The 21,850-nt window shown below is 57.8% G+C and overlaps 1 protein-coding gene across 3 annotated transcripts in view; it reads left to right on the top strand.

Annotated features, from left to right (window-relative positions):
* The window catches only part of THSD4 (thrombospondin type 1 domain containing 4), a 399,410-nt gene that overhangs the window by 155,796 nt on the left and 221,764 nt on the right, over window positions 1-21,850 (top strand). The window contains exon 1 of one of the 3 annotated variants that reach the window (XM_070054747.1): window positions 18,003-18,228. The exons of the other annotated variants lie outside the window; for them this stretch is intronic. Within the exon in view, the coding sequence (XP_069910848.1) occupies window positions 18,096-18,228 (133 nt within the window). The 5' untranslated portion in view covers window positions 18,003-18,095. Of the gene's footprint in view, window positions 1-18,002; window positions 18,229-21,850 lie in introns of those variants that run through there. 3 annotated transcript variants of the gene reach the window in all.

Below are 21,850 nucleotides of genomic sequence, written 5' to 3'. Positions count from 1 at the left end.
GAAAGTGGGGCAGGCACTCTGTCAAGATGGCACAACCCACGCTGGAGTACCTGGCTTCAGGCACCAGCTCCAGACTCCAGCCTCCTGCTAATGCGGACCCTGGGGGACCACAGCGATGGCTCAGTGGTTGAGTCCCCCCCCCCCACCCCAGTGTGGGAGACCGGGATTGGCCATTGGGAGCATCTGGGGAATGAACCAGTGGACGAGCGCTCTGTGTCTGTCTCTCAAGTAGCTAAGTGTTGGTACAGCTGTGGAAGCAGCCATGCAAACCCACATTCACACACATGGGAAAAGTCAGGAGGTGCGTGCTGACGAGTCACTGCCCTCTACTTCCCAGACATCTGCATTCCCCGCTTCTCCCCAGCCCGTCTCCGGGGGCAGGTAGCCCGGTCAGAATCACTCACTGCATGCAGTCTTTGGTTTCCTTCAACTTGGAGCCATTCCTGGGCTTTTCTTGACCTCCTGACCTTGACCTTGAGAAGGCTGTGGGCAGGTCCTCGGGTGGGTGCGTCTGCCGTTTGCTCAGGAGAGTTACAGATGTGGTGTGTTCTCAGGGTGTCCCTCCTGGTGGTGCAGCCCTTACTCTGTCGTCAGTTACTGTCTGCGAACACGAGGGGCTCCCCCATACACCATGGGCGGTGACCTGTGTTCCGCCAAGGCTCAGCGGCCCTCTCGTTGGCCAGCGAGAGCCTGTGTCTTCTGGGCGCACCTCCTCACTGTGCCATCCGAGGTATTCTGAGCTGCTTTACCCATCCTGGTCCTGGAATCAGCTGCCTTTCCAAGGAGGCTGGCTCATTCTGGTGGAGACAGGTGTGTAGAAGCCAAGATCTGGCAGTTGGTGTGCTTTTGCCATTAGGGGCTCCTGCTACTGCCAGGTCCCTCGTGGGACAGAGCTGGGCAGTCCTGTGTGTGCCTGCCCATCTACACCTACGCTGAGTTCTGTGTCTACCTATGCATGTGTGGAGAGCAGTGAGACCACACCTGCCTCCACTCCAGTCCGACATCCCAAGGTTCACGCTCTCCAAACTTGCAACACTCTTCCCTGGTGATGAGAAATCAGGCCCGGGATCTTCCATATGCAAGGCTGCTTTAGAAAGTTTGTGGAAAGGGGGATAAAGGATCATGATTTACTTTGGTGCAAGAGTTGCAATCCAGGCGTTTTTTTTCCCATAAGATGCATTTTCCGTGATTGCTTTGAAGACCCCTGTGTTCAATTTTGGCTTGGCCATCCTCAATGTGGTCACTTTCCCAGGGCCGCTGTCGATGCCCACTCGGTGCAGGGTCCCCATGCCCCGGAACAGGTCCTCAGGACATAGCCCTTGGCACGGGGTCTCCTCCTCCCTGACTAATTCACAGAGAACCACCTGGAACTGCGGTCAGAATGAAGATCCCGCTTCAGTCCAAGTGGGCATGAGCCTCGGCATTTCCTGATTAGCCTCAATGGATGTCCTGATGCTGGTCTGTGGACCACACAGTGCCCTGCACGTCTGCAGGCTGGGGTAGTCTCACTCCAGAGGACCACACAGTGCCCCTGCACGTCTGCGGGGTGGGGTAGAGTGTCACTCCAGAGGACCACACAGTGCCCCTGCACGTCTGCGGGGTGGGGTAGAGTGTCACTCCAGAGGACCACACAGTGCCCTGCACGTCTGTGGGGTGGGGTAGTCTCACTCCCAGAGGACCACAGTGTCCCTGCACGTCTGCGGGGTGGGGTAGTCTCACTCCAGAGGACCACACAGTGCCCCTGCACGTCAGCAGGGTGGGGTAGAGTGTCACTCCAGAGGACCACACAGTGCCCCTGCATATCTGCGGGGTGGGGTAGTGTCACTCCAGAGGACCACACAGTGCCCCTGCATATCTGCGGGGTGGGGAAGTCTCACTCCCAGAGGACCACACAGTGCCCCTGCACATCTGCGGGCTGGGGTAGAGTAGGACTCCAGAGGACCACACAGTGCCCTGCACGTCTGCAGGCTGGGGTACAGTCTGACTCCAGAGGACCACACAGTGCCCCTGCACGTCTGCGGGGTGGGGTAGTCTCACTCCAGAGGACCACACAGTGCCCCTGCACGTCTGCGGGGTGGGGTAGTTTCACTCCCATAGGACCACACAGTGCCCTGCACGTCTGCGGGGTGGGGTAGTCTCACTCCCAGAGGACCACGCAGTGCCCTGCACGTCTGCAGGGTGGGGTAGTCTCACTCCAGAGAACCACACAGTGTCCCTGCACGTCTGCGGGGTGGGATAGTCTCACTCCAGAGGACCACACAGTGCCCTGCACGTCTGTGGGGTGGGGTAGTCTCACTCCAGAGGACCACACAGTGCCCTGCATGTCTGGGGGGTGGGGTAGTCTCACTCCCAGAGGACCACAGTGCCCCTGCATATCTGCAGGGTGGGGTAGTCTCACTCCAGAGGACCACACAGTGCCCTGCACGTCTGCGGGGTGGGGTAGTCTCACTCCCAGAGGACCACACAGTGCCCTGCACGTCTGCAGGGTGGGGTAGTCTCACTCCAGAGGACCACACAGTGTCCCTGCACGTCTGCGGGGTGGGATAGTCTCACTCCAGAGGACCACACAGTGCCCTGCATGTCTGTGGGGTGGGGTAGTCTCACTCCCAGAGGACCACACAGTGTCCCTGCACGTCTGTGGGGTGGGGTAGTCTCACTCCCAGAGGACCACACAGTGCCCTGCACGTCTGCAGGGTGGGGTAGTCTCACTCCAGAGAACCACACAGTGTCCCTGCACGTCTGCGGGGTGGGGTAGTCTCACTCCAGAGGACCACACAATGCCCTGCACGTCTGCGGGGTGGGGTAGTCTCACTCCCAGAGGACCACAGTGCCCCTGCATATCTGAGGGCTGGGGTAGAGTCTGACTCCAGAGGACCACACAGTGCCACTGCACGTCTGCGGGCTGGGGTAGAGTAGGACTCCAGAGGACCACACAGTGCCCTGCACGTCTGCAGGCTGGGGTAGAGTCCTCAATCCAGAGGACCACAGTGCCCCTGCACGTCTGCAGGGTGGGGTAGTCTCACTCCAGAGGACCACACAGTGCCCCTGCATGTCTGCGGGGCTGGGGTAGTCTCACTCCAGAGGACCACACAGTGCCCCTGCACGTCTGCGGGGCTGGGGTAGTCTCACTCCAGAGGACCACACAGTGCCCCTGCACGTCTGCGGGGTGGGGTAGTCTCACTCCAGAGGACCACAGTGTCCCTGCACGTCTGCGGGGTGGGGTAGTCTCACTCCAGAGGACCACACAGTGCCCTGCACGTCTGCGGGGTGGGGAAGTCTCATTACCAGAGAACCAAATAGTGCACTACACATCTGCGGGGTGGGGTAGTCTCACTCCAGAGGACCACACAGTGTCCCTGCACGTCTGCGGGCTGGGGTAGAGTCCTCACTCCCAGAGGACCACACAGTGCCCCTGTACGTCTGCGGGCTGGGGTAGAGTCCTCACTCCCAGAGGACCACAGTGCCCTGCACGTCTGCGGGCTGGGGTAGAGTCTGACTCCAGAGGACCACACAGTGCCCCTGCACGTCTGCAGGGTGGGGTAGTCTCATTCCAGAGGACCACACAGTGCCCCTGCACGTCTGCGGGGTGGGGTAAAGTCACTCCAGAGGACCACACAGTGCCCCTGCACCTCTGTGGGGTGGGGTAGTCTCACTCCCAGAGGACCACACAGTGTCCCTGCACGTCAGCAGGGTGGGGTAGAGTCTCACTCCAGAGGACCACAGTGTCCCTGCACGTCTGCGGGGTGGGGTAGTCTCACTCCAGAGGACCACACAGTGCCCCTGCATATCTGCGGGGTGGGGTAGTCTCACTCCCAGAGGACCACAGTGCCCCTGCATATCTGCGGGGTGGGGTAGTCTCACTCCCAGAGGACCACACAGTGCCCTGCACGTCTGCAGGCTGGGGTAGAGTCTGACTCCAGAGGACCACACAGTGCCCTACACGTCTGCAGGCTGGTGTAGAGTCTGACTCCAGAGGACCACAGTGCCCCTGCACGTCTGCGGGGTTGGGTAGTCTCACTCCAGAGGACTACACAGTGCCCTGCACGTCTGCGGGGTGGGGTAGTCTCACTCCAGAGGACCACACAGTGCCCTGCACGTCTGCAGGGTGGGGTAGTCTCACTCCAGAGGACCACACAGTATCCCTGCACATCTGCGGGGTGGGGTACTCTCACTCCAGAGGACCACACAGTGCCCCTGCACGTCTGCGGGGTGGGGAAGTCTCACTCCCAGAGGACCACACAGTGCCCTGCATGTCTGCGGGGTGGGGAAGTCTCACTCCCAGAGGACCACACAGTGCCCTGCACGTCTGCGGGGTGGGGAAGTCTCACTCCCAGAGGACCACACAGTGCCCTGCACGTCTGTGGGGTGGGGAAGTCTCACTCCCAGAGGACCACACAGTGCCCCTGCACGTCTGCAGGGTAGGGTAGAGTCCTCACTCCCAGAGGACCACAGTGCCCCTGCACGTCTGCGGGGTAGGGTAGAGTCTGACTCCAGAGGACCACACAGTGCCCTGCACGTTTGCAGGCTGGGGTAGAGTCTGACTCCAGAGAACCACACAGTGCCCTGCATGTCTGTGGGGTGGGGTAGTCTCACTCCAGAGGACCACACAGTGCCCTGCACATCTGCGGGGTGGGGTAGTTTCACTCCAGAGGACCACACAGTGCCCTGCACGTCTGCGGGGTAGGGTAGAGTCTTACTCCAGAGGACCACACAGTGTCCCTGCACGTCTGCGGGGTGGGGTAGTCTCACTCCCAGAGGACCACACAGTGCCCCTGCACGTCTGCGGGGTGGGGTAGAGTCTCACTCCAGAGGACCACAGTGTCCCTGCACGTCTGCGGGGTGGGGTAGTCTCACTCCCAGAGACGGCTGGGACTGCAGCAGATTCAGTCAAGGGCTGGGGACCTGGGGGAACCAGCAGCTCCCTGGCTCTGGAGCGGGTGGAAGATGGCAACCTGGGTTGAGAGGTAGCTCTGTTTCACCAAGGATACAGGGTTCCAGTCCGTGAGTGTTGGTGCAGTGTGCATGGTTTATGGAAGTGCTGACACATTGTCACTTAGATCACCTGAGAAGCAGCATGGTTGAGAACCCCTCTGTATTCTGTTGTAGCACATTTGTGGATGGCACGTTTGTGGTTAGCACTTTTGTAGTTAGCACGTTTGTGGGTAGTACATTTGTGGTTAGCACTTTTGTAGTTAGCACATTTATAGGTAGCGCATTTGTGCTTAGCACACTTGTGGTTAGCACTTTCACAGTTAGCACATTTGTAGTTAGCACATTTGTGGTTAGCACTTTTGTAGTTAGCACATTTGTGATTACCACATTTGTAGTTAGCACATTTGTGGTCAGCACATTTATAGTTTGGCCTTGCCCAACTGGGGTGGAAGGTTTCCAGCCTTGAAGTTGCAGGAACTGCAAAGGCCTGAAAGAAAAGGGAATTGTGACTCCAAAACCAAGGTGGACAGATGGGCCTGGGAGCCACTCCTGTAGGCTATGCCCAGTTCTGCCCCTGAGTTTGTCCACATGGGCTCCCTAAAACATCCCGACGCGTTGCTTTCCCGCACTTGAAGGTGGGGTGCTGGTGCCTGGCCAGTGCCTCCTGGACGCTTCCACTTTGAAGTGCAGGCCCTCTCTGGGTCACCCAGGGCCTAGGCCTGGTCCCTGCCAGTGAGGGAAGAGCAGCAGGAAGGTTCCAGGGGCCCAGGGCTGCTGAACTGACCGGGGCCCTCCCCTCTGGCACAGGGGCAGGGGGCAGCTTCCGAGTGAGCGCGCTGTGACCCACGCCCTGTGTTCTCCATCTTCACCCCTGCAGCTGTGACCTCCCAGCATAGCTCCTGGTGCACTCCTTCCATTTCAGAGAAACTGGGGAGAATGTCCAGGAGGCGTGAGATTTCCATGCAGGGTTAGGAGCAGGGCACCCAGGAGGCAGACGGGAGAAGGGCATCGGTGTGCGGGCGAGGCGTGGCCACGTGGCTGTACCGCCCACTGCCCCGGGGAGCACTTTGATCACGTTTTGCGTTTTCACCTGCCAGTCTGCCTTGTGCAGGCTTTGCTTTCTTCCCAGCTGGGGGAGCCGCGACCTCTTATGGGAAATGCTTTCAGGGTCAGCCGAGCCCTGGGGTCCAGGTGAGAGGCCGGGCGCCGCCTGGGGTGGAGGGGAGCCAGCTCCCTCCACAGAAAACAGCCATGCGGGGACTGGAGAGCTGCCCGAGGCTTCACAGCTCCTCTGGGCCAAGAGCTGGGCCAAGCCTGTCTTTTCGCAGGACAGAGACCCAGGCCTGGCTGGGGACGGGGCAGGACCAGGCAGGTGCCTTGCAGAGCTGAGCTGTCCGCCGTCCAAATCGCACGCTGCTCAGTGTTTTCTTCCAAACAGAGGGGAAGCGAAGTCCGCTTTAGGGGAAGGGCGCGTAGGGACGGCAGGTGCACGAGGTCACTGCAGAGTCTGCGGAAGCCCCGAGTGAAAAGCTACATTTGTCTTGATGTGAAATCCCTGCACGGCTTTCTCAGGACACGGAAGGACCCTCGGGCCCCAGACCCCTGCTGGCGGGTTCTGCCCTCCGGGCGCTATCTCTGCTGCCACCCTTGCTGCTCCCTCCCTGAAGGCAGACTGAGCAGCCCCTGCCTGGCCTGGAGAGCACGCCCGCACGCCCCTCCCCCTGCCCTGGGTGCTCACTGTCTGTGCTGAGCAGGTGGCAGGTTCTTCGCCACAGCGTTAGCCAGGGTCTTACCGGGACCTTCACCCAGGGAGTGGAGAAGGCAGTGGCCTGGCCCCTCCCTGGGCATGGGGTGCTTCCCCCTGCCGCCAGATTGGGCTGCTGGGACCCGAGCTCTTTGCCGCAGGTGCCTCCCAACTGACCCACACCCCTGGAGTTGTCCCGACTGCCCTGTGGGCCGGTGGCGTCCCTAGTCAGACACCAGACAGTGCGTCCCATGCTTCTTGCCATGCGGCTTTTAACTCTCCGGGGAGAAATGGCCTGCCCACTTGTTTGTGGCAGGTGCATGATTCAGACGAGCACACGAGCGTTCGTCCCCAGCGGGGACACGCTCAGTGTCCTGGGGAAACGGTGCAGCTTCCAGGGCGGCCAGTCTGGCCTTCTGTCTCCAACAAGACGTGTGGCCGTCACCCGGGGTGGATTCAGTCCAGCCAAGAGCGAGCCCCAGGGGTCAACTACGGGCTGGAAGTGCTCGGCCTACGTGCTCCAGAGCCCGGAGGGCCCCAGCAGAGCCGCCTGAGAAGCGAAGTGTTTCTTTCCCGTAGAAACAGCGAGTTTGTGTGCAGACTCTCCCAGACACAGGTGCTGCTGTGTGTGCAGGTCCCTTGTGATGGGGCGGAAAAGAGTGAGCCTCTGAAACCCAGGCGGAGCGGACCACTCTGTGTTTCCCACAGCTCTTACGGGAGCTGTATGGGCATGGAGAGGAGCCTGCACGCTGTTGATGTCCACCTCAGAGCACATTGATTGGAGTCTTCTGTAGCCTGTGATGGATGCAGAGGACAAACACTGTCCAGTCCGCAGGGGCTCAGACCCCAGGGGAGAGGAGCCAGCCATCGTCCCCAGGCTCCTGCCTGCTCTGAGTGAGGCTGATTCTCAGCTGCAGCTGTGGGCTGACAAAGGAAAGCCAAGTGTACAACTGAGTGGTGGAAGGGAACCGTGGGAGAAGGGAACAGCAAGAATGGCGCTCAGAGGCCCCGGGAGATGCTGCTGGTACCTTGCAGGCGGTGACTCTGGTTCCTGGGACGCCTCTGGCTTTTCTGAGCCCAGCACACACAGCACCCCACGCACGCCCTGGGCACCCACGGAAGCAAAGCCGTGTTTCAGCCAGCAGCCAGGGAGAGGATAACTCTTCATGGGACAGGATGTGTCGGCTTGGTGCAGGCCAGGCGGTGTGGACACCAAATGAACACGCGTGTTGCTCAGCACACACATCCGTCTTCATGGAGTGACACCCAGGCCGCTCTGAGCCACCGGGGGGGACGCCTGCCCCCTGATGCCCTTGCCCGTCCTCCAGCGGCATTTTCTGAGTCATCACAGCTTCCTACACCGGAAGTCCCTGCCCTGGGCGGAGTCATGACCGGTGTGCAGGGGACCGGGGCACTCGGCAACCCTTCCCCAGTGTTCCATTCACAGGTGCAGGCCCGGGCAGGAGTGTCCCTTAGATACCAGGGTCGTCGCTGGTGGTGTCCAGGAGGCAGCGTCCCCGCTGCATGGTGAAATCCCCACTTGTGCAGGTTGGAGGTGTGGCCTTGAGACAGGCTGTCCCGATGCCCCCCACCAGGCTGCCCCTGCGGGCCCTTTGTTGCTGTGAGCGCTTTACGTGGGGAATGTCGTGTGGGGCGTGGTTCCTAGGTCCTCCTCCTGGCAGGTGCCTTGGCTCCACCTGGAGTTGCTGGAATTCTAGGAGAGGCTGACCGGGCCACGTGCAGGGAGGGCAGACTCTGCTGCTTGCTGTGTAAGGTGGGTGCCAGCCGTGGCCTCTCGTGCCCGGCTCGCCCAGGGGCTCCTCCGCACGCTTCCAGATCTCATGGCTTCCAGATCTCATGGCTTCCTGAGCACGACATGCCTTCCTCCAGCTGGCTTGGGGTTTGCCTCTTGAGAGTGTGTCGTGCGCATGTGTGTGCAAGCCCACCTGTGCATCTGTGGCACATAGTGCACGTGTGTCGTGTTTGGATCCCCGGGAGCCAGGGTCAGGTGTGAAGGGGGTTCCAGGGCACAGAACCGACAGGGAGACCTGCGTGAGCCAGGCAGGGCTGGAGGTGTCGGCACGCAGCCTAAGGAGATGTGTGTGTCGTGACCAGGGTCCAGCTTAGCCCTGGTCCTCATCCCTCCACGCTGTGGCCATGGCCTGGGACATCTGCCCGCAAGGGCTCATGCAGATCGCGTCGTGCTCAGCGTGTGTGTGTGTGTGTGTGTGTGTGTACATGCGCACAGCTCCCAGCCAGCGCCGGCCCTCAGCGCGGGAGAGCAGGGCTGCGGCAGCCAGGAGCAGGCTGCCAGGTTTTGAGAAAGTCTCGGAGGCCCCGGGAAGCTGAGCCAGCCCCACGCCCCCTCCCGCCGGCTCAGAGCAAGGGCGGGGCGGCATGAAGGTCTTGGCAGAGCCCAGCGCGAGGATCCTGTTCCAGGGGCCAGCGGTGGAGACTGGGGAAGGATCGGGGAGAGGGAGTGAGAAAAGTCAGTGTGGCGAGAAATGGATTTTCCCCCTCCGCTGCCGGAAGATAATTGAGTTATGTTCTTTTGTAAAATAATCTGGGTTTTGAGGGTTTTTTTCCGTTCCCGGTCATACTAGCAACCGCGTTTCGGATCCTGGAGGAAAAAGTGCGCATGTCAGCCCCGTGCTGCGGGCCTACTGGATCCCGCGCACGCGGCCCGGATTCCCGGGGTGGGGCTCCCTGCGCAGAGGGGCGCTGGGGCCCTGCCCGGGGAGGGGTGGCCGCGCCCCCGTCCAGGTCCTGGCTGGGTTCTGCCACGCACTCCCAGGCGGTGCCCCGTCCCTCAGCCGCTCCCGGCCGCCCCCTCGCTGGGTGGCAGAGAGGCTGATGTTGGTGCCATTCTGCTCAGACCCTGGAGGAAGGCCGGGGCTCGGCCATGAGGCGACTTTGGCCTCCCTGCCTCCTCTGGCCGTGGCCGGGGTCCCACCCACGGGCCGTGCGATGGTTTAACTGGGAGTTCCCATGTCAGGGCTGCCCTCGCAGTGCAGCCTGTGCTGGCGTCAGCCTGGGAAAATTTTCTGACTGTCAGTTACTGCAGCGTGGGAAGATGGGCGGGCGCCATCCTCCGCCTGTTGCCCCCTGCTCACAGCCTGGCAGGCCCAGCAAGTGTGGGATTTGCCGGATCTCATACACTCACAGGCTGCCTCAACCTGCTTGCCTGCAGCGTTGCTGGCCAGCGTTGTGCCTCGGTTTCCCCTTCTGTGCCACGGGTGCAAAACAGCAGTTCCCTCTGGCTGCTGTGAGGGTTAACCGAAGTCATGCACAGCGGGTGCAAGGACTGGTGCTGCTCCACGCTCAGTTATGTGACCTGGCCCCGTCCCCTGCTCGGCATCGGCGTCCTGGTCAAGGTCCCCCTGCCTGCTTCCACGAGCCTCAGCTGCTTTCTGTGGGTGTAGCCATCATGAGATTGTCAGGAAAATGAAGAAAACTGCTCATGAGTTCTCGTAGCTCAGAGCTTGACATCACTGGAGACATAGCAGAGAAGAGTGGAAGGACCATTTTACCGTCACAAGGTATGGAATGGCAGGTGCAGCCCTCGTGCTGTCCGTGGCTGGCTGTGGAACAATAGGCTTAGTCCTGTGCTGTCCGTGGCCGGCTGTGGAACTACAGGTGTGGTCCTGTGCCGTCTGTGGCCGGCTGTGGAGCCATGAGCATGGTCCTGTGCCATCTGTGGCCGGCTGTGGAGCCATGGGTGATGTGGTCCTGTGCCATCCATGGCTGGCTGTGGAACTACAGGTGTGGTCCTGTGCCGTCCGTGGCTGGTTGTGGAGCCATGGGCATGGTCCTGTGCCATCTGTGGCCAGCTGTGGATCCATGGGTGATGTGGTCCTGTGCCATCCATGGCTGGCTGTGGAACTACAGTTGTGGTCCTGTGCCGACCATGGCTGGCTGTGGAACTACAGGTGGCCAGTCCTGTGCCATCCGTGGCTGGTTGTGGAGCCGCAGGCATGGTCCTGTGCTGTCTGTGGCTGGCTGTACAGCGGCAAGTGCAGTCCTTGTTCCTGGTTTTGATTTAGCCCAGGTTGGCACAATTTCTCCATCTCAGGGGTTACTCTCTCCTTCGCATTTCCTTTCCCCCTGTGACTCAGGCAGTTGGTCTCCAGGGCCTTGTCCCTGTCCAGGACAGTTCCAGGAGACCCAGAGGTTCCAGAAACAGTAAGAGCAACTGGCGTTGTGGCGTACCAGGGTAAGCCACCACCTGCAACACTGGCATTCCACATAGACACTAGTTTTTAAATACCAACTGCTCTGCTTCCAATCCAGCTCCCTGCTCAATGTGCCTGGGAAAGCAATACACGATGACCCAAGGGCTTGCACCTCTGCCACCCATGTAGGAGACCTGGACGGAGTTACAGGCTCCCTCAGCTGGGACCAGCCCCAGTTGTCGCGGCCATTCGGGAAGTGAACCAGCAGATGGAAGATCTCTTTCTCTCCATCCCCCCCGCCCCCGCCAAGTAACTCTACCTTTCAAATCAATAAAATAAAAAAGCTTTTCTTTTTCTTTAAGACCATCCTTCTTGGAGAACACAAGCATGTACTTAAGCTATCACTACACTGCCTGCTGCCTCCCTAGGACGTACATTACAGGAAGCTGGATTGGAAGCAGAAGGAGGCCTGAGACCAGGTGTTCAGCAATGGGAGGTGGACATCCCAAGTTCTCTGCCAGATGCACACCCGGGGGAAGAGTTCGAAAGGACTCTTAGCTGCTGGGCTGCTGGTCCCCAGGCCCCACCCTGACCATGATGGAGGACATTGCCCCCCTCATAGAAGACACATTGCCCACGAGAAAACAGACCAGAGTGTTGTTCAGGACCACGTCCACGCGGTATGAGAGATGTGAGGGCACGTTATTACAGGAGGAACACCCTGGACCACGTCCACGTGGTGTGAGATGTGAGGGCACGTTATTACAATAGGAGCGCCCTGGACCACGTCCACACGGTGTGAGATATGAGGGCACGTTATTACAATAGGAAGACCTGGACCACGTCCACGCGGTGTGAGATGTGAGGGCACATTATTACAATAGGAAAGACCTGGACCACGTCCACATGGTGTGAGATGTGAGGGCACATTATTACAATAGGAGAGACCTGGACCACATCCATGTGGTGTGAGATGTGAGGCCACGTTATGACAATAGGAGTGCCCTGGACCACATCCACGCAGTGTGAGATGTGAGGGCACATTATTACAGTAGGAGCGCCCTGGACCACGTCCACACGGTATGAGATGTGAGTGCACATTATTACAATAGGAGTGCCCTGGACCACGTCCACGCGGTGTGAGATGTGAGGGCACATTATTACAATAGGAGAGACCTGGACCACGTCCACGCGGTGTGAGATGTGAGGGCACGTTATTACAGGAGGAGCGCCCTGGACCACGTCCACGCGGTATGAGATGTGAGGAGCGCCCTGGACCATGTCCACGCGGTGTGAGATGTGAGGGCACATTATTACAATAGGAGGGCCCTGGACCACGTCCACACGATGTGAGATGTGAGGGCACATTATTACAATAGGAACGCCCTGGACCACGTCCACGCAGTGTGAGATGTGAGGGCACGTTATTGCAATAGGTTTGCCCTGGACCACGTCCACGCGGTGTGAGATGTGAGGGCACGTTATTACAATAGGAAGACCTGGACCACATCCACGCGGTGTGAGACATGAGGGCACATTATTACAGGAAGAGTGCCCTGGACCACGTCCACGCGGTGTGAGATGTGAGGGCACATTATTACAATAGGAGTGCCCTGGACCACGTCCACGTGGTGTGAGATGTGAGGGCACGTTATTACAATAGGAAGACCTGGACCACATCCACACAGTGTGAGATGTGAGGGCACGTTATTACAATAGGAGTGCCCTGGACCACGTCCACGCGGTGTGAGATGTGAGGGCACGTTGTTACAATAGGAGTGCCCAGGACCACATCCACACGATGTGAGATGTGAGGGCACATTATTACAATAGGAGCGCCCTGGACCACGTCCACGCGGTGTGAGATGTGAGGGCACGTTGTTACAATAGGAGTGCCCAGGACCACATCCACACGATGTGAGATGTGAGGGCACGTTATTACAATAGGAACGCCCTGGACCACGTCCACGCAGTGTGAGATGTGAGGGCACATTATTACAATAGGTATGCCCTGGACCACGTCCACGCGGTGTGAGATATGAGGGCACATTATTATAGGAGGAGCGCCCTGGACCACGTACACGTGGTGTGAGATGTGAGTGCACATTATTACAATAGGAGAGCCCTGGACCACGTCCACACAGTGTGAGATGCGAGGGCACGTTATTGCAATAGGTTTGCCCTGGACCACGTCCACGTGGTGTGAGATGGGAGGGCACATTATTACAATAGGAGTGCCCTGGACCATATCCACACGGTGTGACATGCGAGGGCACGTTATTACAATAGGAGAGCCCTGGACCACATCCACGCGGTGTGAGATGTGAGGGCACATTGTTACAATAGGTTTGCCCTGGACCACGTCCACGTGGTGTGAGATGTGAGGGCACGTTATTACAATAGGAGAGACCTGGACCACCTCCACACGGTGTGAGATGTGAGGGCACATTATTACAATTATAGCGCCCTGGACCATGTCCCCATGGTGTGAGATGTGAGGGCACATTATTACAATAGGAGAGACTTGGACCACGTGCACACGGTGTGAGATGTGAGGGCACGTTATTACAATAGGAGTGCCCTGGACCACGTCCACGTGGTGTGAGATGGGGGGGCACATTATTACAATAGGAGCGCCCTGGACCAAGTCCACGCGGTGTGAGATGTGAGGGCACATTATTATAGGAGGAGCGCCCTGGACCACTTCCACGCGGTGTGAGATGTGAGTGCACATTATTACAATAGGAGTGCCCTGGACCACGTCCACGCGGTGTGAGATGTGTGGGCACATTATTACAATTATAGTGCCCTGGACCATGTCCCCATGGTGTGAGATGTGAGGGCACGTTATTACAATAGGAGAGACTTGGACCACGTCCACGTGGTGTGAGATGTGAGGGCACATTATTACAATAGGAGTGCCCTGGACCACGTCCACACGATGTGAGATGTGAGGGCACATTATTACAATAGGAGTGCCCTGGACCACGTCCACACGGTGTGAGATGTGAGGGCACATTATTGCAATAGGTTTGCCCTGGACCACATCCACGCGGTGTGAGATGTGAGGGCACGTTATTACAATAGGTTTGCCCTGGACCACGTCCACGCGGTGTGAGATATGAGGGCACGTTATTACAATAGGTTTGCCCTGGACCACGTCCACGTGGTGTGAGATGTGAGGGCACGTTATTACAATAGGAACGCCCTGGACCACGTCCACGCAGTGTGAGATGTGAGGGCACGTTATTGCAATAGGTTTGCCCTGGACCACGTCCACGCGGTGTGAGATGTGAGGGCACGTTATTACAATAGGAGAGACCTGGACCACATCCACGCGGTGTGAGATATGAGGGCACATTATTACAGGAAGAGCGCCCTGGACCACGTCCACGCGGTGTGAGATGTGAGGGCACATTATTACAATAGGAGTGCCCTGGACCACGTCCACGCAGTGTGAGATGTGAGGGCATGTTATTACAATAGGAGAGCCCTGGACCACGTCCACGCGGTATGAGATGTGAGGGCACGTTATTACAGGAGGAGCGCCCTGGACCACGTCCACGCGATGTGAGATGTGAGGGCACGTTGTTACAATAGGAGTGCCCAGGACCACATCCACACGATGTGAGATGTGAGGGCACATTATTACAATAGGAGCGCCCTGGACCACGTCCACGCAGTGTGAGATGTGAGGGCACATTATTACAATAGGAACGCCCTGGACCACGTCCACGCAGTGTGAGATGTGAGGGCACATTATTACAATAGGTTTGCCCTGGACCACTTCCACGCGGTGTGAGATATGAGGGCACATTATTATAGGAGGAGCACCCTGGACCACTTCCACGCGGTGTGAGATGTGAGTGCACATTATTACAATAGGAGTGCCCTGGACCACGTCCACACAATGTGACATGCGAGGGCACGTTATTGCAATAGGTTTGCCCTGGACCACGTCCACGCGGTGTGAGATGGGAGGGCACGTTATTACAATAGGAGTGCCCTGGACCACATCCACATGGTGTGAGATGTGAGGGCATGTTATTACAATAGGAGAGCCCTGGACCACGTCCACGCGGTATGAGATGTGAGGGCACGTTATTACAATAGGTTTGCCCTGGACCACGTCCACGTGGTGTGAGATGTGAGGGCACGTTATTACAATAGGAGAGACTTGGACCACGTCCACACGGTGTGAAATGTGAGGCCACGTTATTACAATAGGAGTGCCCTGGACCACGTCCACGTGGTGTGAGATGGTTGGCACATTATTACAATAGGAGCGCCCTGGACCACGTCCACACGGTGTGAGATGTGAGGGCACATTATTATAGGAGGAGCGCCCTGGACCACATCCACGCGGTGTGAGATGTGAGGGCACGTTATTACAATTGGAGAGACCTGGACCACGTCCACGTGGTGTGAGATGTGAGGGCACGTTATTACAGGAGGAGCGCCCTGGACCACGTCCACGTGGTGTGAGATGTGAGGGCACATTATTACAATAGGAGAGACTTGGACCACGTCCACACGGTGTGAGATGTGAGGCCACGTTATTACAATAGGAGTGCCCTGGACCACGTCCACGTGGTGTGAGATGGGGGGGCACATTATTACAATAGGAGCGCCCTGGACCACGTCCACACGGTGTGAGATGTGAGGGCACATTATTATAGGAGGAGCGCCCTGGACCACTTCCACGCGGTGTGAGATGTGAGTGCACATTATTACAATAGGAGCGCCCTGGACCACATCCACGCGGTGTGAGATGTGAGGGCACGTTATTACAATTGGAGAGACCTGGACCACGTCCACGTGGTGTGAGATGTGAGGGCACGTTATTACAATAGGAGAGACTTGACCACGTCCACACGGTGTGAAATGTGAGGGCACGTTATTACAATAGGAGTGCCCTGGACCACGTCCACGTGGTGTGAGATGTGAGGGCACGTTGTTACAATAGGAGCGCCCTGGACCACGTCCACGTGGTGTGAGATGTGAGGGCACATTATTACAATAGGAGCGCCCTGGACCACGTCCACGTGGTGTGAGATGTGAGGGCACGTTATTGCAATAGGAGTGCCCTGGACCACGTCCACACGGTGTGAGATGTGAGGGCACGTTATTACAATAGGAGTGCCCTGGACCACGTCCACGTGGTGTGAGATGTGAGGGCACATTATTATAGGAGGAGCGCCCTGGACCACGTCCACGCGGTGTGAGATGTGAGGGCACATTATTACAATAGGAGTGCCCTGGACCACGTCCACGTGGTGTGAGATGTGAGGGCACGTTATTACAATAGGAGAGACTTGGACCACGTCCACGTGGTGTGAGATGTGAGGCCACGTTATTACAATAGGAACACCCTGGACCACGTCCACGCGGTGTGAGATATGAGGGCACATTATTATAGGAGGAGCGCCCTGGACCACGTCCACGCGGTGTGAGATGTTAGGGCACATTATTACAATAGGAACGCCCTGGACCACGTCCACGCAGTGTGAGATGTGAGGGCACGTTATTGCAATAGGTTTGCCCTGGACCACGTCCACGTGGTGTGAGATGTGAGGGCACGTTATTACAATAGGTTTGCCCTGGACCACGTCCACGTGGTGTGAGATGTGAGGGCACGTTATTACAATAGGAGAGACTTGACCACGTCCACACGGTGTGAGATGTGAGGCCACGTTATTACAATAGGAGTGCCCTGGACCACGTCCACGTGGTGTGAGATGTGAGGGCACGTTATTACAGGAGGAGCACCCTGGACCACGTCCACGTGGTGTGAGATGTGAGGGCACGTTATTACAGGAGGAGCGCCCTGGACCACGTCCACACGGTGTGAGATGAGCGTCCACGTGGTGTGAGATGTTAGGGCACGTTATTACAGGAGGAGCGCCCTGGACCACGTCCACACGGTGTGAGATGTGAGGGCACATTATTACAATAGGAGAGACCTGGACCACGTCCACACAGTGTGAGATGTGAGGGCACATTATTACAATAGGAGAGACCTGGACCACATCCATGTGGTGTGAGATGTGAGGCCACGTTATTACAATAGGAGCGCCCTGGACCATGTCTACGCAGTGTGAGATGTGAGGGCACGCTATTACAGGAGGAGAGTTCTACCTCGGTTGTCATAAGACAGATGCAGCTGAAATACCCTGCGGCACTATTTGTCACCACTCAGGACACGATCCGGAAGCCCGTGTTGCCAGTGACAGGCAGGGCCTGGCTCCTCACACCTGCAGGTGGAAGCTTAATTTGGCCATTTCGTCAGAATCACAGATGCATGGGCTGTGGAACTGAACCCTGTGCTTCCCAGTCGGCAGCTGCTCTGGTATTTGGAGGAAGCAATGGATGTAAGCATCACTCGTTGTAGCTTTGTTTGTCACCACAAAGGGCTGGAAACATCCTCTACCCATCAGATAGATTCTATGCTGCCACACAAAGCAGCGCTGTGCAGTCATGAGAAAGGACTGAGAGAATTTCTGTATATGCTGCCCTGGATGCGTGACCACAGGGAGTACTGGGTGAGCCAGAAAGAAGTGTGTGAGAAGGTGGATCAGTGAACACACACACACACACACACGCTCAGGCATGCGTAACTTACTTGTGAATGTCGTTCGTGGTGATGAGCGGTTGGGGCGAATTCTTCACCGTCGGCTCCTTTGTCCGGTTTGAATTTTGAGCCATGTAAGCAACCACACCAGAAGCCCTGGGAGATCTTCCCCGTCTATGGTATAGTGAAAAGTTCCCTGCTCCCATGATGATGGAGGACAGGGAAAAACCCAGCCCTGTCTTCCCCACTTAAATTGAAAGAAAATAGGACAGAGCAGTAATGTGAAGTTTGCACTAAGCACATACGAGGAATCTTCAGAAAGTTCCATGGAAAATGTGTGTTATGAATGAACTGTGTTCATTTGATTTGGGGCACCAAAATAAAATTAGCGTTCAATCCCATTTTTCCATGAACTTTGTGACACGCCTTCATAAGTGGAGACCCAACTTTATTTGATGGCATCTTGTATTTCTGTCCGTGTGCACTCCGTACTTCCCTGCACAGAATCATGAGCTCTGTAAAGGGTAAAGGTCGCACCCATTGTGAAGTGTGTTCTGTAGAAGGCCAGGTGGCCAGTATTCCAACTGTCCAGCCATGCCGCTGACTGGTGAAAGCATCCACAGGCCACGTTGTGGACGCGTGGACGCAGCTTGTTCCAAGGAGACTTGATTTGGAAATGAAAGCAGGTTTGGCCCAGGGTCCCAGCTCTCTGGCCTTGGTGGAGTTCATCGTTTTGCTGTCTGCTCACTTCCCGCCTCTTCCTGCTGCTCCCTGGAGGGATGCTGGTGTGGGAAGGTGCACCTGCGCTGGTAGGTGTGGATGTGCGCACTGTGCTCCCTGTGGGAGGGGTGTACTGGGAGTAGCTAGGACAGGACAGAACAGGATGGAACAGAACAGAGAATGGGATGGGATAGAATGGAGTGAAATAGAACAGAGTAGGATCAGGTAGAACAGGATAGAGTAGAACAGGACAGGATAGCATAGAACAGGACAGAACATAGACCAGGATAGAACCCAGGGGAATAGAATAGAAACGGATAGGACAGAACAGAGCAGCATAGAATGGGATGAGATAGAAGAAGACAGAGCAGAACAGGATGGAATGGAACAGGACAGATAAAATAGCACGTGGCGGGGTAGAAAGGGCTAGGCCAGGCAGGACGGGCTACGGTGAGACAGGGTAGGGACAGGTGGGCTAGCATGCACAGAGCAGAGGCGAGCAGGGTCGGGTTCCGCAGAACAGGCGACTGGAATAGAATACAGTGGAACCTCACAATCTGGGGTGACTAGCGGGGGTCTCGGAGGCAGTGGGAAATGGGAAAGAACAATTTTTTTTAAAGATGGTAGTCAGGACTCACTTTCAGACGTCAAACCAACACGTGTCGGAGATTTTAGTTAACCGTTCGCCACCAGGGGCACAGGGAGATGTCTCAGCTGTTGCAGGAGAGGGTTGACAGGTCTCGGGGTGCCCAGGCTGGAAGGGGGTCACTGCCCACACACCGGTGGTGCCTCTGGCCAGCAGGGAGGGGAGCGCCTGCACCTCCAGGGCCACACCCCTTAGCATTCCTGCCCATTCCCTACGGTTTACAGGTTGTAAAGCACCACGGGTAGAGACAGCTAAAGGCGCAGCCCTGTAGAACCGGGGGTTTCAACAGTGGCTCAGAAAGGGTTCCTTAAGCGATGCTAAGGGGTCTGGAAAAAAGACACCGAAGTTGTTGCAAAGTTCTACACAACTCTGTCCAACAGAAGTTGCGCCCGGTGGATTCGTGTTTCAGTCTAGCTGGGAGGAGGTGGGGACAGGCCGCTGAGGAACTTTCTGGAACCTGTGCAGGAATAGCAGTAGGGCACCCTTGCCAGCCACCCTGGTGAGGACCAGGGTTTGGCCTGTGGGTGCAGTGGACGATTCCCAGGACCGTTGCAGGAGAGCAGTGAGGGGATGTAGACGTGCGCTGTGCATAGTCCGGCTGGCTGCTGGCCCATTCCTGCAGCACTGGCAAGGTGGGGCCGGATTGCCCGTCTTTCCTGGAATGGCAGCCGCCTCACAGGCCCCTGAATGGAATGAGAGAGTGTGTGTCTTAGCAGTGAGCCCTGCACCTGGCCACAGCTCATTTCCCGTCTTCCACCGGGGCACTCGCCGGATGCCAGCTGAGCACCCTGGGCGGGTTCCCGTGCCTCCCCCAGCTTAGGTGTCTGTATCTGTTCAAATGCAGAAGACGACGCCCACCGCGTCTGCCTCACACAGCTGCTGGGGCGCAGACAGTGGTTCCGGGGAACACCAGTGTCCCTCTGTGGGTTCCGGAAGGCTGCGTGGAGGAGGCGACCCCCTGATCAAGCCTTGCTGCACGAGCAGACGTTTTCCATCGTCACCTACTTGTGGGCTGTGTGTGTTTGGAGCCGCTGGGTGGCCCTGGGTGGCTGCCTGTCTCGTGGCGAGGGCGTGCGCTGTGGACAGGGGAGGTGGGGACCCACAGAGGGTTTGAGATGTGGGTCCTGAAAAGAGCAGACTGCGTGGGCGCCTGTGGTTATTTAACGTTCTTCCAGGCTGCGGGATTTGGGGGCAGCCCTGAGGAGACATTTTGACCCCTTGTCTGCCTCACAGTGAAAAGATCCCAGGAAACCCGGTGTCCTGGCACCTAAAAGACATCTCCCAGGTTTTCTGCTTCTCCCAGAAGTAACCTAAAAGGTCACTTATCAGCACGTTGGGAGTGACACCCCTCTTACACATCATTCACGGGAAAGTGGTTGGTTCTCAGAGAGCAGGGGGTGCTACAGCCGTGGGACTGGGCGTGGGGAGGACTGTGAATGGGCCTGACCAGCCGAGGGCCAACTGGACCCAGCCAGCTCTCCCTCTGCCAGCCCTGGATTCTGGCCCTGCCCTCAGGAGCCGCCCCAGTCCCCTGGCCTGTCCCTCCCCGTCTCGGGGACAGCCTGGGGCAGCACAGGCTGCTGACCCTGCTGGGGGGCAGGGAAGAGGCTTCCTCATGAGCTGTTCTTTCTGCTCCCCTGGGACTCCTTGGAGTCACAGAGCCTGAAGCCATTCTGTTTAATGAGGTCAGGCTTCTGAAAGCAGCCAGCAAATGGACAAGCCGCTCGCAGGGTCCCCGGCCTCTATCTCGCCGTCTTCCCGAGAGCCATGTAGCAGGCCAGGGCCCCCCACGCCAGGGGCTGAGCATGCAGGTGGTCCCCTAGTGACTCCCCAAGGTGGCAAGGTCCCTCGGGTCCGCGACTTTCCAGGGCTGGCTCGCTCTGATTACCGGCTGCCCCCTCCCCCAAGCCCCATCCAGTGGAGCTCGGGGTGCGCAGAGCGGGCAGAGGGAGAGGCCAGGGCTGGCTGTGGCAAGAGGTATTCCCGGAGGGGCTGGAGGTCCCTTCTTCTCTCGGGGATTCTTCTGTGAGTTCCTCTTACTAAAAATTATTGCATTTTATTTATTTGAAAGGTAGACAGAGAGCTAGAGAGACAGAAACTCTCATCGGCTGGTTTGCTCTACAAATGCCCACAGTAGCCAGGGCTGGGCCAGGCCCAAACAGGAAGTTGAGAACTCCATCCGGTCTCCCACATGGGTGGCAGGGACCCGAGTACCTGATCCATCACCTGCTGCCTCCAGTGTGCACGTTAGCAGGAAGCTGGCCCTGAGACTTGAGCCCAGGCACTCTGAGGTAGGGTGCAAGTGTCCAAACTGGTGCCTTAAAAAAAGATTTATTTATGTATTTGAATGTCTGAGTTAGAGAGCGAGAGATCGCCCATTCCCTGGTTCACTCCCCAAGTGGCCTCGATGGCCAGGGCTGAGCCAGGCTGAAGCCAGGCGCTTCATCCAGGGCTCCTACGTGAGTGCAGGGGCCCAAACCCTTGGGCCACCCCCTGATGCTTTTCCCAGGCAATTAGCAGGGAGCTGGATCAGAAGCGGAGCAGCCGGGACAGGAACGAACAACCTTATGGGAAACAGCATCGCAGGCAGCAGCTTCACCTGCTTGGTCACAGTGTCTCTGGTCTCCACTGCGCACCAGACGCCCACTGCTGAGCCTGGGGATGCTGAACTTGTCCCTGACCCTCCTGCTGTGTCCCCCTGTGGACCGGTTGCCCAGCTGTTTATGCAGTGGTCACTCAGCACAGCTAGGACAGGACAGGGTGAGGTAGACAGTCCGAGCTCCCGTCCAGCTCTCCCAGCTTGGCTCAGTCTGCTTTGTAGGAGACACGGTCATCTGCCATGACCAACCCATGACCATCCCCAGAACCGGGCCCTGATGGCCTCTGCGTGGCTGGTGCCACGGGAACATTGGACCTTAGATTCCGCAGGCAGGAATCCGACCCTGAGCTCTGTGTGACCACCGCATGTAGGGACATGGAATCAACACATCTGGTCGTCTCGGGGAGCCTCCCTTACCATGGAGAAGGAGGCCCCGCCCCCTCTCACCATGGAGGAGAAGGCCCCG

Source organism: Oryctolagus cuniculus, chromosome 12 (genome assembly GCF_964237555.1).
Source record: "Oryctolagus cuniculus chromosome 12, mOryCun1.1, whole genome shotgun sequence".
In the NCBI taxonomy this organism is placed as follows: Eukaryota; Metazoa; Chordata; class Mammalia; order Lagomorpha; family Leporidae; genus Oryctolagus; species Oryctolagus cuniculus.
This window is presented reverse-complemented; position numbering and strand designations above follow the sequence as displayed.